The 14944-nt window shown below is 44.2% G+C and overlaps 1 protein-coding gene across 3 annotated transcripts; it reads left to right on the top strand.

Annotated features, from left to right (window-relative positions):
• Nucleotides 1-2057: 2057 nt before the first annotated feature.
• Nucleotides 2058-12832, top strand: SDR42E1 (short chain dehydrogenase/reductase family 42E, member 1). 3 transcript variants are annotated; one of them, XM_058528357.1, is made up of 4 exons: nucleotides 2058-2096; nucleotides 3544-3656; nucleotides 9184-9276; nucleotides 9885-12832. In XM_058528357.1, exons 3-4 carry the CDS (start codon nucleotides 9209-9211, stop codon nucleotides 10996-10998), a joined length of 1182 nt encoding a protein of 393 aa, XP_058384340.1. In that variant the 5' UTR covers nucleotides 2058-2096; nucleotides 3544-3656; nucleotides 9184-9208; the 3' UTR covers nucleotides 10999-12832. The 3 variants fall into 3 exon arrangements, with proteins under 3 accessions (XP_058384340.1, XP_058384339.1, XP_058384341.1); XM_058528356.1 differs by lacking the exon at nucleotides 2058-2096 and adding an exon at nucleotides 2214-2559; XM_058528358.1 differs by lacking the exon at nucleotides 2058-2096 and having other exon boundaries at nucleotides 2832-3656.
• Nucleotides 12833-14944: the final 2112 nt, after the last annotated feature.

Below are 14944 nucleotides of genomic sequence, written 5' to 3'. Positions count from 1 at the left end.
AAAGAAGGCTGGGTCCCCGCGTGATTATATGGAGGAGAGCCACTCTCCCTTCCCTGCAGACTGAACTAGGCTGTGATGAGAGTGAGAAATAAACTTTCATTGCACTAAACCATTGAGATTTCAGGGTTGATCTGTTATAGAAGCTAGCACTGCTTACCATAAACACATTAAAATTGTTCAGTTCCTCCAGAGATTCTACAAATTGTCCTTTTTTCACTTAAATTAGCTAGAACTACTCTCTACTACTTGAAACCCAAAGAACCTTAATGGATAAAATTTCTGTGAGAATCCCATGAGCTAAGAGGTGTGAAAGTGCTTTGTAAAGTATAAAGTGTTGTACACCTGTGAGGAATTATGACTGTAAATTGATTTTTCTGAAATGTACCCACTGTCTGGATATATTGGGGGATGGTGGGGACTAAACAAGCGTTGACATATAAACTCACACTGAGGTCAGTTTCTTTCTTGGGTCATTTCTATCTTAGATTTCTTGTTCAGACCTTTACAAACTCCACTCACTCAATTGCAGTGAAAACTAAGGGAGTAATTATAAAGTTCATAATTTTCCTTTAAAACATATGTGCTTAGATTTTAAAAGAGTCCTTGGTGGCACAAGAATATTAACATTTAAATTTGCCACACTTCAGAAGATGTGGCATATGTGCTATCAAGATGCAGTAATCTGGCATCCCTCAGAAGATCCTGAAATCCCCCAAAGGAAATCTGTCTTCTGTACTGCATCTTCAGAGGAGCCTTTTCTTCCTTGCCTACTGGTCCCAAGAGCATGAAGCTGGTCTCCCAGGCCCCTCACTATCCTTCCTCTTCCTCTCTTCTAATCTTTGTGCATCCTGGGCAGCTAAAGCAAAGCTCTTCCTTAAGACTACTTGGTAAAACCATATCTCAGTTTCTGAAGACTTATGGCTGGGTCACAGCAGAAGACAAGACAGATGGACAAGTCCAGAGAGGCCAATGCTGGGGACTTAGCTTTCTTCACCTGGCCTTCATTAATTTTTGTATCCCAGGGCTTGAGGCTGTCCCTGTGACTTTATGTTCTTAGCGAAAACTTAGCAGTAAATGACATACTTCATATGAAACTCTTTGAGTCTGAATGCGGCAAGAGCAGCACGTGAAGTCAAAATCTCCATCCTTGAGCCAACAAAATGAAATTTTCCTCAGCCAGGGGTCAATTTGTGTGTGCGTATACACAGAGCCTGCAACTTTCCACAGAACTAGACTCCGGATGAGGAGACAAAAGATGGGCTTCTCAGGGAGACCTTTGAACGAGGATGTCAATCTTCTTTTCTGCATGGCTTTTAAGCCTTTGGTTTCTTCAGCAACAAAGGTTAGTCTTGCCATCCTTGCCTGCTCAGTGACCAGAAGTGGAACTGGAAAAAATAGGGAAAATCAGGGACACAGGAAGACATATGGACACACATAAATGTGGAAACACAGAGATAAATAGAGGCTTAAAAAAATACATGGAGAGTGAATATTCAGGAGTCTCATGGAGCCTCATCCATTATCCATACATCCATTATCCATCCATCCTCCATCTGTCCATCCACTCACCCATCTATCCATCATCCATCCATCCATCCACCCACCCATCCATCCAACCACTCACCCATCCATCCATCATCCATCCATTCATCCATCCATCTATCCATCCATCCACCACCCATGCATTCAGGCAATACTGATTGAGCTGAGTCCCTCTTGTTTATCAGGCGCTGTTTGTGTTCAGCGTTGGGAGTACACAAAGACAGAGGTGGAAGTCTAATGGCAGATATTTGAGGTGGGAATAGCAGTAGACGTGACCTCAAAAGGTCTCTCGCGAAGGTGGAACACATGGGTCGAGCACGTGAGTGTGAGTCATGGAGTGAACCTGCTGCCTCAGCATAGGTGAGGGTGGACGGGAAACCTGCACATCATAGAGATGCCGAGGCCTCCGGGCTTCCTAGAGAGGCCCAGAGGTAGCTCCAGGAGGCCGGTCCGACGGCTCGGGCGTGGAGCGGGGGCGCCGAGCGGGGGCGGCGGCAGGCACATAAGGTCTGGGTTCCCCGGCCTGGCGCCGCCCGCCGTCGTCTGCCGCCACCGTGAGTGGGGTGGGGTCGGGAGGGTGGCCCCGGGGGGACCGCGCGTCGGGGCCGCTGAGAGCGAGCCCGCCTGTCGCCGCGGGGTGGCCGCGCGGGCGGGACGAGCGCGGCGGCAGGTGGTACCCGGCGCGGTTGGGCGCGTCGCCGGCTCTGGTGGCGGGAACATCCTCCCCTCTTCAGTTCTTGCAGATCCCTGGGAGCCGGGCGCAGCGTGGCTTTCCAGAACGTCGCGAAGGCCTCCAACGCTGGCTGGCCTCTGTTTCTCTTTTTCTTTTTAAAAGATAGCAGGCGCCAAGCTCAAAGCCTTCAACAGGCATGTGTAACTAGTTAGACTGATTCATATCTTCTGTTTGCATCTCCGATTTCGGCAAGATTACCTTGTCTATGACAAATGATTCTGGTTTCTTATTTAAGGTGGCTATGTAAGGTTCGCATTTAAAATGAATGTATTTCTTGTAAAATGGTAAGTAGATTTAAATAAAACGTAATAGTACTAGAAGTTCCAGGTGTGACAGAAATTGTGAAAATGTTAAGTAAGCAACACTGCATTGTCCCAACCCAGCTGGGGAGTCCTGCAGACCTGGCTTCAAGCTTTGGGTCCTGATCAGCCATTCATGACCTGCATAAATTGTGGGCCGGTTTGTGTGTGTGTGTGTGTGTGTGTGTGTGTGTGTGTGTGTGAGAGAGAGAGAGAGAGAGAGAGAGGGAGAAAGAGAGAGGAAGATCAGCCCTGAGCTAACATGTGTCGCCAATCCTCCTCTTTTTGCTGAGGAAGATTGGCCCTGGGCTAACATCCGTGCCCATCTTCCTGTACTTTATATGGGACATCGCCACAGCATGGCTTGAGGAGCTGTGGGTGGGTGTGCACCCAGGATCCGAACCCTGGGCGGCTGCAGCAGAGTGCGCGCACTTAACAGGTATGCCACTGGGCTGGCCTGGTTTTGTTTTAGTTTTTTTTCTTGCAGCTTCATTGAGATATGATTGGCATTATAACATTGTGTAATTTTAAAGTGTACGATGATTTGATATACATATATATTGTGAAACAACCACCACAATAAGGTTAGTTAACATCTCTGTCACTTCAGATAATTAGAATTTTTGTGTGTGTGATGAGAATTTTAAAGGTCTGCTCTTTTGACAACTTTGAAGGACGTAATACAGTATTGTTAACTATAGTCACCATGCTGTATATTAGATTCCCAGAACTTATTCTGTCTTATAACTGGGAGTTTGTACCTTTAGACCATCTTATTTCCCCCACCCCTCAGCCCCTGGTAACCACCATTCTGCTCTGTTTCTATGGGTGCAGCTTTTTTTATTTTTTGAGGAAGATTATCCCTGAGCTAACATCCGATGCCAATCCTCCTCTTTTTGCTGAGGAAGATTGGCCCTGGGCTAACATCTGTGCCCATCTTTCTCTACTTTATATGGGACGCCGCCACAGCGCGGCTTGACAAGCAGTGCGTCACTGTGAGCCCGGGATCCGAGCCTGCGAACCCTGGGCCGCCGAATCAGAGCACGTGCACTTAACCGCTACGCCACCAGGCCAGCCCCGAGGTCAGCTTTTTTAGATTCTACATATAAGTGAGATTATACAGTATTTGTATTCCTCTGTGTGACTTATTTCAGTTAGTATAATGCCCTCAAGGTCTGTTTATGTTGTCATAAATGGCAAGATTTGCTTTTTTTATGGCTGAATAATATTCCATTGTACATATACTCTATACCACATATTCTTTATCCATTAATCTGTTGATGAACATTTAGGTTGTTTTCATGTCTTGGCTATTGTGAATAATGCTGCAATGGATGTGGGGGTGCAGATAGAGATCTTTTTGAGAGAGTGATTTCATTTAATTCGGATATATACATGGGCAAGTTTCTTAATTTATGAGCCTTTTTTTCTAGTATCTGAAAAGCTGAGGATAATAATAACTACCTCAGAAGATTGTCCTGAGGCTTCAATGGTAAACCTTTAAAGCCTTGAAAGCAGTTAGCCCATATTAAGTAATAAATGTAGCCATAGTTGTTATTTTCATGTTAGCGAGGAGGAAAGAGGATCAAAGAGGTTCAGTGACTCGCCCAGGAGGGCGCAAGAAGTTGGTGAGAGTGCCAATACTGGGACCGAGATTTTCTGATTTCTAATCTAGGAAGGTTAACCTTGCATCCCCACTACCCCTGCCTCATGGGAGGAGATGGGGTGCCTCCTCCCTGCCCCTCCAGCAATTGGAGGGGCCCCTACAAGGTTGCAGAATATGTTAGCTGTGAAAGCCCTCACGGGACTCAGGTCACCATAGACTCGCTGCTTCAGGTAAGGGACTCTGCACAGCCCCAGCTGCCTGTTGTGATTGAGACATAAGCTGCGGAATCTGACAGACCTGGGTTCCAGTGGGTACAGATCCCTGCTGTACCATTTATTTGCTGTACTAACAACAAATAAGTACTCATCGCAGAGGGGTGTTAGGAGCATCAGTGGAAATAATTCATGGAAAGGGTCTAGCCACAATGCCTGGCACACAGTAAGTGCTTAATAAATGGGGGCGGTTATTACTTTGCAGTGTTGAAGGGCAGACACGCTGACCTAGAGAGGAGAGGAAATACAAGTGTAGTACTCCTTGCCAATACAGCAGAAAGGGGCATTTGAAAAGGTTGCAGAGTACTCATTCCATTTGGGTTTACTGAGTCCACAATCTGCTAGATACTCCTCGTCCCTGGAGATATTCTTGGAGAAATGGGCTATGCTTGCATGGAGTTTATGTGGTAGTTTGGGAAGCAGATGGGAAATACCAATTAGAAAATTATTTAATTACTTTTGTCATAAGCATCGTGAAGAATTGCAAGGATCTTTTCTGCAACAAATGTGTGGGTAAATGGAGTGTGAGTGGCTAGCTGGACAAGAAGGTTTGATACACCTAAGGTGATGAGAATTATCTGCCCTGCCACCTTGGTTATATTTCAAACAGTGTGTGCAAATACCCCTATGTGATGAGTATGTTGAATTCCCACTTGATGCTATGCGCATAGTTAATTTTCTTCCCAAATGTGTTTGGCGTTTTTGGTTTTGTACCTCACATCCTTTTTACCTGTATCAGAGTTACTCTCCTTATCATCTCTAACCACTTCTTCATCTTTATTGCTTTGACTACTTTATGTTAAACACAAATAATTTTCAGATCATGCGTGGAATTTGAACAGCACCATTTCTAAGCCCTCTAGCCTCAATGTATTTTCCTCATGTCAATACAGTCAGACCACAGTTACCTTTTGCTTCTAGTCAGTACTTGGGCAAGGCTTTAAAACACACCTTCATAGGGTTAAACTACCTGGAGATATTTGTATCTTCCTTAAAGTAAATACAGTAAATTTTTATTTTTATGAAAGCAGTCTTCAGTTCTCCTCTGTTCCATACTCTAGGGGCACCCAGATTCATGTATCGCATTATAAGACCAGGGAGTTAGTAGCATCGTCATCTTGGACTCGTGGGATGAAGGAACTGTGTGCGTAATCTAAGGTTCTTATTACTGACCCTTAGCATTTATTTAGGTCTTGATAAATCTAAAGTACTCCTCCTCATTTTTATGAGTTTATTCTCATAACTTCCCTGTGATAGCTCAGCTTTATTGCCCTTGCTTTATCTTAGTATTATCAAAAAGTCGGGCAGATTTTAAATTTCATTTTTTCCTGTTTGTAATTAAGATTCCTTTTTCTTGATCATGTACTCAACCTCAACCTATATCCACTAAAATGACTGCTCAGGTCAGATGTGACCCACACACCCCCCACACACACACCCACAGAGGAAAGCAATTATGGAACAAAGCCTCGTTTTGGAAGAGCCTTAAAGCAATTGCGATTATAAACGCTGGTCTGAGTGCCCAGCCTGGGAAGGAATCAGATGGAAACTAATTAATGAAACAGAAGCCATAAAGTGTATAAAAATCAGGCAGCTGGTTGAAGAAAGACTGTGTCTACTCTTTCTCTCCCTTCTGACTTAGCATTCATGGGAGTTGCTTGTGGTTTTTTGCGAAATGTGTCTGCTCTGATTTTTTTGTGCTTATTGATGTAGGGAGCCAGGAAGTGAGGAGGTTGTCCCTGGGTAGTACCGTTACTGGCTGGTAGTGCTATTTGTCTCACTAAATCATTAGTTTATCCTTACTCTTTGCCACCTTTCTTGTCTGACCCTCCTAATCAGGTCAGTTAAAGAAGTTCGTACCTCAGATCATTCTGGTGTTAGTTGGAAGGTGATGAGGAATCGCATGAAGAGAGCTGGCAGGTACCCTGAAGGATTAATAATTTGAACTTGTACATTCCCAGCGTGATTAATGTGCACATGAGCCATGATTGTCCTGTGGTCTTATGACTGGACTGGAATGTGCAATTGTAGAAACAAAGAATATTAGAGATTAAGAAGAATTTCTGTTGGAATTTCCTTAATTGGACTCTTTGAAGCCTTGTCCATTTTCTGAATCCCTTACAGTGGAATTCTTATGGAGATACTAAGAATATCTTAAATTTTGTTACATGGCATCCTATTAATCAAAATTCTATTTACCAGTTCTGAAACCTGTGTGTGCTCTTTCACTTAATGACATCACCTTCCTCAGACTTCACCTGGACGCTGCCTGCTGTCACCTCATTGAGTTACTTGCCAGCTCTCATCCTAATTTCAGCTGAACACACTGGCACCTCGTCCTCCCCGATGGCTCAGATCCTCATCACCCCTTACCTAGACTCTTGCCTGTTTCCAGTCTCTCCCTCCTCCAGGAAAGCTTGATCTTTGACAAGGATCAAAGTAAGCATGCCCTTCTGTAAATGTACAAAGGCTTTCTCTTGTCTGCGGAATAGAATTCAAACTCCCGCAAAGTGGACTCAAAGCTGTCTCCAAGCTGACCCCAGGCTGTCTTCCCGCCCCAAATCACCAGACACTCGCTTTGGTTCAGGTTGCACACCAGCCACAGCAGACTCGCCATTTTAGTTGCTGAACACAGCCTTCTCTGAGGCTCCTCCATTCATCTCTGATGCTCTCTCAGCCTGTGGTAAACCTCCACCTCGTCTCAGCCTGCCCAAATCCTCCCATCGTCCTGTCAGCTCAAATGCACACTCCTCGGGGAAGTCTTCGCTCGTCTGCCCTTCAGAATCAGTTCTCCCCACCCCTACCTTGGTGCTCCCACAGCATCTTGTTTATACCAACATCATAACAGTAATCTCGTTTTCTCCCTTTTTCCTTGTGCTTTAGATATTTGCAAAAGCCTCTCTCCTCCATTGCAAGCTCCAGAATGCAGGAACTCTGTCTCGTTGAGCTTGTGTCGTTTTCATTCCATAACCCAGAACTTTTTTTTTTTTTTTTTTGTGAGGAGATCAGCCTTGAGCTAACATCCGCCAATCCTCCTCTTTTTTTGCTGAGGAAGACGGCCCTGGGCTAACATCTGTGCCTATCTTTCTCCACTTTATATGGGACGCCGCCACAGCATGGCTTACCAAGCAGTGCGTCGGTGTGCACCCGGGATCCAAACCAGCGAACCCCGGGCCGCCGCAGCGGAGCGCGCGCACTTAACTGCTTGCACCACCGGGCCGGCCCCTCATAACCCAGAACTTTTTAGGAGATAAGTTGAATTAAAATGACAATGTTCACTGGCATACACACCAGTGACTCTTAGACACTGCAGGGCCCTGCATGATTTGTGCCCATCATAATTTCACTATAGTGGATGTATTTCATGGTGTTCAAAATCATCCATAAATTCAGCAAATACTTGTCGAGTATCTGCCGTGTTCCAGGTGCTGGTAGGAAACTGGTGAAAAGGGCAGAAGGTCTCGGTTCTGTTCGAAGGAGATCAATAGTAAAAAAGTAGACAAATCATTTGAGAGAGTGAAATGTGCCATGAAGGTGGAGAAGACCTCACAGCAGAGTGAAGACCTGCCCCCCAAGGATTCTTCCCTAGAACTTCCTTTGGCAGTGTGACCGGGGATGGAGATTCTGCCTCTTATCCGTTCTCTATTTATTCCCTTGTTTTGTCTAACACTGTTTCAAAACAAAAGTGTAAAAGCAAAAAAAAAATGCAGCATTTAAGGTAAGGGGAGCCCTTTCAGACAGGGTGATGAGAGAAGCCTCTCTGAGGTGTGTAAGTCACGTTCAAGCAGACCTAACTATTGAGAAAGGTGCAGCCAGGCGAAGATCTGATGGAGCGATTTCCCACTGAGGCGAAACCGGAAGGGTGCTTCGGTCCAGTAGTTGGAGGGTAGAGGACCGATGGCGGAGGAGTGTGAGGTGAAGTCAGAGGGGGAGATTGCAACCAGCTCGTGGAGGTGAAGGTCAGAAGTCTGGATTAAAATGTCAGTGGCTCACATCCACTGCGTTTGGAGACAGCCTCTGTAACAAAGTCATGTGATTATGCTAAATAATAGAATTGACTACATTTGGTTTTATGACTACTCCAAATCCAAATGGGAGCATTCTGCACTCAGAAAATAATAGAATCCTAAGGTCACAGTTAGGCATATTAAAGGGATGCTGGTGCATTCATTCTTCGTGAATTTTCTTATAAGCACAACTGTGGCAATTGCTTAGGCAAACTGTTGGAATCCATCAGCCGTCCTCCACACCATTTCGCTCAGTTTTTCCTAATACGTCTCACTTGTCTCCTCCACATACCCTCAAGCCGCTGAGACAGTCACTTGCTGAATCTTTTCTTCATCTGTCACACCAACTGATTTCTGCCTGAGTCATCTGATTAGCTTTCCTGGCGATCTGATCTACTTAGTACAGTTGTCCAGAAGAACTTGTCAGACATTTTGTAACCTTGTGCTTTTGAGAGACCTAATCGTGGTTGGTGTGTTGGAATGTAATAGAATAATCGAATCCCCAAACTCTAGAGCTTGAAGAAAAGGAAATTGGAAAAATGACATCCATGGAGCACCCATACTATGTCAGGCATTTTGCTGGGTATATGTATACACTATCTCATTTCATACATTATCCCACTCAGTCTTCATAAGCCTGTGAGCTTATTATCAGCTCCACTTGTTAGATGCAGCAGTAGGCTCAGAGGGATCCGTAACAGTGTGGCATACTTCTTTCTCGTAGGTCCAGTGATCTTTGACTGCCACATATGGACTCCCAGAAATCTCCGGAGGAAACTGTCCTCATTACGGGAGGAGGTGGCTATTTTGGTTTCCGGTCAGTGCATCTATAAAATATGTCCTGTAAAATCGGCCCATGGGATGATTTTACTGGTAGTTGCTGAAAAAAGTATAGCTTTCAACTGTGATGTTAATACAATGTTGACTTTTACTTGTTTGTATAATGTTAAACCAGAAATGAACTATGTTGCCCATTGCTCAGATATTGAAATTCAAAACGACAGATATATTACACTTTAAGAAAAATACTATATAGAGCTGTTAAATTGGGGAGGGGAGGTTATTCACGTCACCAAAAATAATTTAAAATAATAGCTATTCTTTCAGTTATGTTATCATTCATAAATATTCCAAAGAATTGGTGGTGGGTCCTAAAAGAGAGGGGAAAAAATGTAACATGTAGACACCACCATCTTTGAATATAAAGCCTCTCTCGTTGTAATTTAAGCAGATGTAAAGATTCTCATTTTTGAGTATTTGCATAAGTAAGACTTGCACCAATGAATATGTAAAGTGAGGGACTCGGGATAAGCCAAGAAATGTGGGCTGAATCCAGCCCCCATTGATAGGTAAATTATTTTAAGCACTTTTCCTAGGCATAGCTCACTAGTGATTTGATTTAATTTTTACTCTTTCTCATCTCAGCCTGGGCTGTGCTCTGAACCAGAAGGGGGTCCACGTGATTCTGCTTGACATCAGCAGCCCTGCTCAAACCATTCCAGAAGGAATCAAGTTTATACGTGGAGACATTCGCTACCTCTCTGACATAGAGAAAGCCTTCCAGGATGTGGATGTCACTTGTGTGTTCCACATTGCTTCTTATGGTATGTCAGGGCGGGAGCAACTGAATCGAAACCTGATTGAAGAAGTCAATGTGGGAGGCACAGACAACGTGCTCCAGGCTTGCAGGAGGAGAGGGGTGCCAAGATTAGTTTACACTAGCACTTTCAATGTCATCTTCGGAGGCCAAGTTATCAAAAACGGAGATGAATCTCTGCCTTACCTACCTCTTCACCTCTATCCTGATCATTACTCTCGGACCAAATCTATCGCAGAAAAGAAGGTGCTGGAGGCCAATGGTACAGTCCTGGAAAGAAGCAATAGTATCTTGAGAACCTGTGCTCTGAGGCCAGCTGGCATCTATGGGCCCGGAGAACAAACCTATCTTCCCAGGGTAGTGAGCTACGTTGAGAGGGGCCTGTTCAAGTTTGTGTTTGGGGATCCCAGGAGCCTGGTTGAATTTGTCCATGTGGATAACTTGGTGCAGGCTCACATTCTGGCCTCAGAGGCCCTGAAAGCTGAGAAGGGCTACATTGCCTCTGGGCAGCCCTACTTCATCTCAGATGGCAGACCCGTGAACAACTTTGAGTTCTTCCGGCCTTTGGTTGAGGGCCTGGGCTACACCTTCCCATCCATCCGCCTGCCGTTGACCCTCATCTACTGCTTTGCTTTCCTAACGGAGATAGCCTACTTCATTTTGGGTCGACTCTACAACTTCCAGCCCTTCCTCACCTGCACTGAAGTTTACAAAACGGGCGTCACACATTATTTTAGCCTAGAGAAAGCCAGGAAGGAGCTAGGTTATGAGGCTCAGCCGTTTGACCTCCAGGAGGTGGTAGAATGGTTTAAAGCCCGCGGTCACGGCAGAAGCCCTGGAAGTCGTGACTCGGAGTGTCTGGTTTGGGATGGGCTGTTGGTCTTACTCTTGGTTATAACACTTCTCACATGGCTGTCTTCTTCTGCGATTCTGTCACTATAAAGGAGAAGCTAAAAATAAGTAGCTGATCCCATTTGCTGGGATGGTTTTCAAGAAACGCGGGTTTTAAAATATAGGTAGGTAGGTAGTTTCGATAGATAGACAGACAGACAGATAGATATCTGGTGCCAAATTTTGGCTCTTCAGATTGCTGTTTAAGAATAGGTTCTTGAATTAAGTCTTCATTTCTTACCTTTTTGCACTAATCCTGATGGGAGAAAAAAGAGGCAAAGATAAGTTTGAAATTTGGTTTCTTGTGTCTTCTACTTTAGAGGGTACAGTAGAAGTCATTTGGGAGCCATAGAACTAAATTTGGATTGTAAATGTGTTACTTGAATTTCTCAGGAGCTAAAAATGTACTTATTTCCATTCCATAGACTTTGCATCTACTTAATATGGACGGAAACGCACACTGATACGGGAATGGCAAAACATTAACTGACTTGAAAATGTGTGAAAAACACCAAATTGGGCCAGATCCGTCAGACCAACCCTCTGAGGAGATGATGGCTGTTGCAGGGGAGGCGTTAGCTATTCACAGCGTCAGTTTGGGGAATTCACTTTTGCCTTTTCTGATATGAGGGCATTACACCTGTGTGACCACATGATAGTGTTTGATGTTTAAACAAATAGACCTTTATCTTACCTCCTAGGATTCTTTTGAGGATTAAATTAGACAAGGCATATAAAGTACTACTGAACACACATAAGCTGTTATTTTTATTAATATTGTTAGTCTACATTCCTTATGAGGGTTTTCTTCCTTGAGGCATTCTGTTCAGAGGGTGCTGTTGCTGCTAATCTTTCTGGAATGCCTTTGTGGTATGCTCTCAGAGTCTCTAACAAGTATGTTTGAATATACTTAGTGTTTGTGAAGTTTTGGTCTCTGAGGATAGATTGAAGTTTAGGAAACAGCTAAAAAATCTGATGATTAAGGAAGATGATCAAGCTAATGATGCCATTTGTAATTAAAAAGTGAAGCCTAACTGTAAACTGATAGAGTGGTTTTCTTACTGGGAAGAATTTTGGTTCTCTGAAGGCAGCTTCAAATGAAGAATGTTTTGAACAGTGGCAGCATTGTCTGGCCACCACGCGGACTGCCATGGGAGACGTTCAGATTGTACTGTTGCAGAGGAACCCAAGTGGAAAGAAGACAGAGAATCTTGACCCATTCTGTGATTCCAGCTACAGAAAGGACAGTATTAAAACCTTATGAAGAGGATCGACTGCTGTGGAAAGTTACATTGGACTTGGTCTGAGAGTATCTGTAGAAGGAGGTTGCTGGATGCATACTCTCTGGTGAATGATGCCTGGGTCTTTTTTGGAAAAAGTACCCAGTTTGATACCAGCAGATCTACAACCATGAATATTTTGTGTGGCCTTAACCAAGTAACTGAAGCCTCTTTAGACCTCAGTTTCCTCGTTTGGGAAATGGGAATGACTATTTGCCCTTTCTGTAAACACAGCTACCCACCTCGCAGGGTGTGTTGTGAGCATAAAATAAGATGTGGTGAAAGTACTTTTAATCTATAAATCGCAACATAAAAATGAGATGGTGGTGTGTGATTATTTTTAGTAAAATATTTTTGGAGGCTTTTATATCATAAGAAGCTATTGCTTCAGTCCGGGGTTTATTTGTATGAAAAGATTGATACCCACAGTGTATCTAACACTCCAGATGCGATAGGCAGGTTTCTCTGCCCTCTACAGACTTACAGTCTAGTAATGACATGGTGTGTCCATACGAGAAGGTCACCGATAGACCAGACAAGTGCAGTAAAATATTTATCTATGGTCGTGGAGAGGTATCACAGATTTTCAAAACATGTTTTTAATAAAGTCCTTCAAAAGAAAGATACTTTCAGTTTTCTTAAACCAAGTATAGTGGGGTTTTGCCTGTTTTTGGTTTCCACAGTCAAGCTGTCTGAATGCAATTCAGGATCTATATATAGGCTTTATTGTCATCCAGATATGAGACATTTGGCCATTCCACAACATTTGACACAATTGTCCCCTCTCTCCTTGAAACATGGTTCATTTACTTTTCATGAACTCACACTCTTGTGTTCTTTCTCATATTATGACTATGTAACAAACTGCCCCAAGTCATATCATCTTAAAACAACAAATCCTACCTCCTAGTTTCTGTGGGTCAGGTATTTGGGTGTGGCTTAACTGGGCAGCTCTTGCTTTGAGTCTCGTGAGGGTCATCTCATGATGTCAGCTGGCGCTGCAGTCATCTGAAAACTTGAGCTGGAGGATCCACTTCCGGGATGATTCATCCATGCGAGGTGTGAGGTGGACATCTCTGTAGGACTGTTTGAATGTCCTCATGACGTGGCAGCTGGTTTCCCACAGAGCAGGTGATCCAAGAGAGCAAAGTGGAAGCTGCGATGTCTTTCGTTATTTATCCTCAAAAGTCACCCAGTGGCACTCCACAATATACTGGTTATGCAGGTCAGACCTATTCAGTGTGAGGGAATTACCCAAATGTGTGAGTACCAGAAGGGGGGGATGCTGGGGGCCGTCTTGGAGTCTGGGCTCTTGGCTCCATGCTCTGAGTCATCCTTCCTTTTCCATGAAAGGTAGCACACAGTGACAGCTACATAGTTTTCTCAGCCTGCTTCCTGCAAGTAGAATTTTAGGAGTCTAAAGGCCTCTTTATGTTTTGTACTTTATCCCTTTCAGTCCAAGCTGATAGTGTTGCTGTGAATATAATTATTTTGACCTCTTTATGTGTCTCTTAGGAGTCTTATTGCAGTTCACTCCATTAGGCAAAAGCCACACCCACAAATTCTTTTGAGATAAGTCCTTCTCTACCTTGAGCTTCTGCACAGACTGCTGAGGGACAATACCCTTAAGCTTCTTAGAAGCCTTATTGTTTGAACAGCTCTCTAAGGCACCACCTTAGGTCTCTCTGAGGTCTTGAAAGTTTTCATAGGCCACAACCTTGGTCATGGACTGTCATTTCCACAATATCATATTGGCTACACAGGTTACCCTATTCCACGTGGGAAGAGATTACACAAGGACGTAAGTAGCAGGAGGGCAGGGATCATTGGAGTCTATGTTGGAGCCTGGCTACCACACTCTTCTATATTTCATCAGTGTGCTCACCATCACCTCCACTCCAGTTTTAGATGGTAAATTTCTTCAGTGCTCAGTGCTAGGCCCTCTTGTAGTACCATACTCTCTCCCTAAGCGATCTTGTCCAAGCCCCTGGCTTTAATTTCCATCTCTACTCCAAATATATACTACTAAATTTATAGTTCCAGCCCAGACCATTCTTCTGAGCTCCAGACCCATCTCTCCAACTACCTCTGTGTCTCCACCTGGATATCTCACATGCACATTTCAGTCAACATGTCCGAAACAGAATTCACAAGCCCTCCAAATTCTTTTCTAGTTTCTTAGTAAATGTCACCAGTATCCATTGAATTTCTCATGCCAGAAATCTGGGATCTTCTTTGACCCCTGCCTCCCCTTCACTTGACACACCTAACCCACTTTTAAGCCCATTGATTTTACCTTATGCTCGTGCCTCAAAGTTGCCCAGTATGCAGTATACAGGTATGCAGTTGCCCAGTATGCACTATACCTCTCTCCCCTAGACTCCAATAATATCATTTTTTTCTTCCACCTACATCCATTCCTGCCTCCCTTCAATCTATTGCCCACATGCCAAGCAGAATGATCCTATAAAGATGTAAATCTATGTCACTTCCCTGCTCAAAGCTCTGCTTATGTTTAGGTTGAGAATCCTTAATGTGACCCAAGAGTCCTTGCTTGGTCTGGCCCCTGCCTACCGCTGCATACTCATCTCACACCATACTGCCCTCTCTGCCCAAACTACACTGGCTTCTTGCAGTTTCCTGGGTTCCAAGCTTCTCACACTCCCTCCCCCTTTTTGGCCTGTATAATGTTCATTTCATGTCTCAGCTTAAGTCTC

The sequence above is a fragment of the Diceros bicornis genome, chromosome 32 (genome assembly GCF_020826845.1).
Source record: "Diceros bicornis minor isolate mBicDic1 chromosome 32, mDicBic1.mat.cur, whole genome shotgun sequence".
In the NCBI taxonomy this organism is placed as follows: domain Eukaryota; kingdom Metazoa; phylum Chordata; class Mammalia; order Perissodactyla; family Rhinocerotidae; genus Diceros; species Diceros bicornis.
The sequence above is the reverse complement of the archived record's forward strand: the minus strand, read 5'-3'. Positions and strand labels throughout refer to the sequence as shown.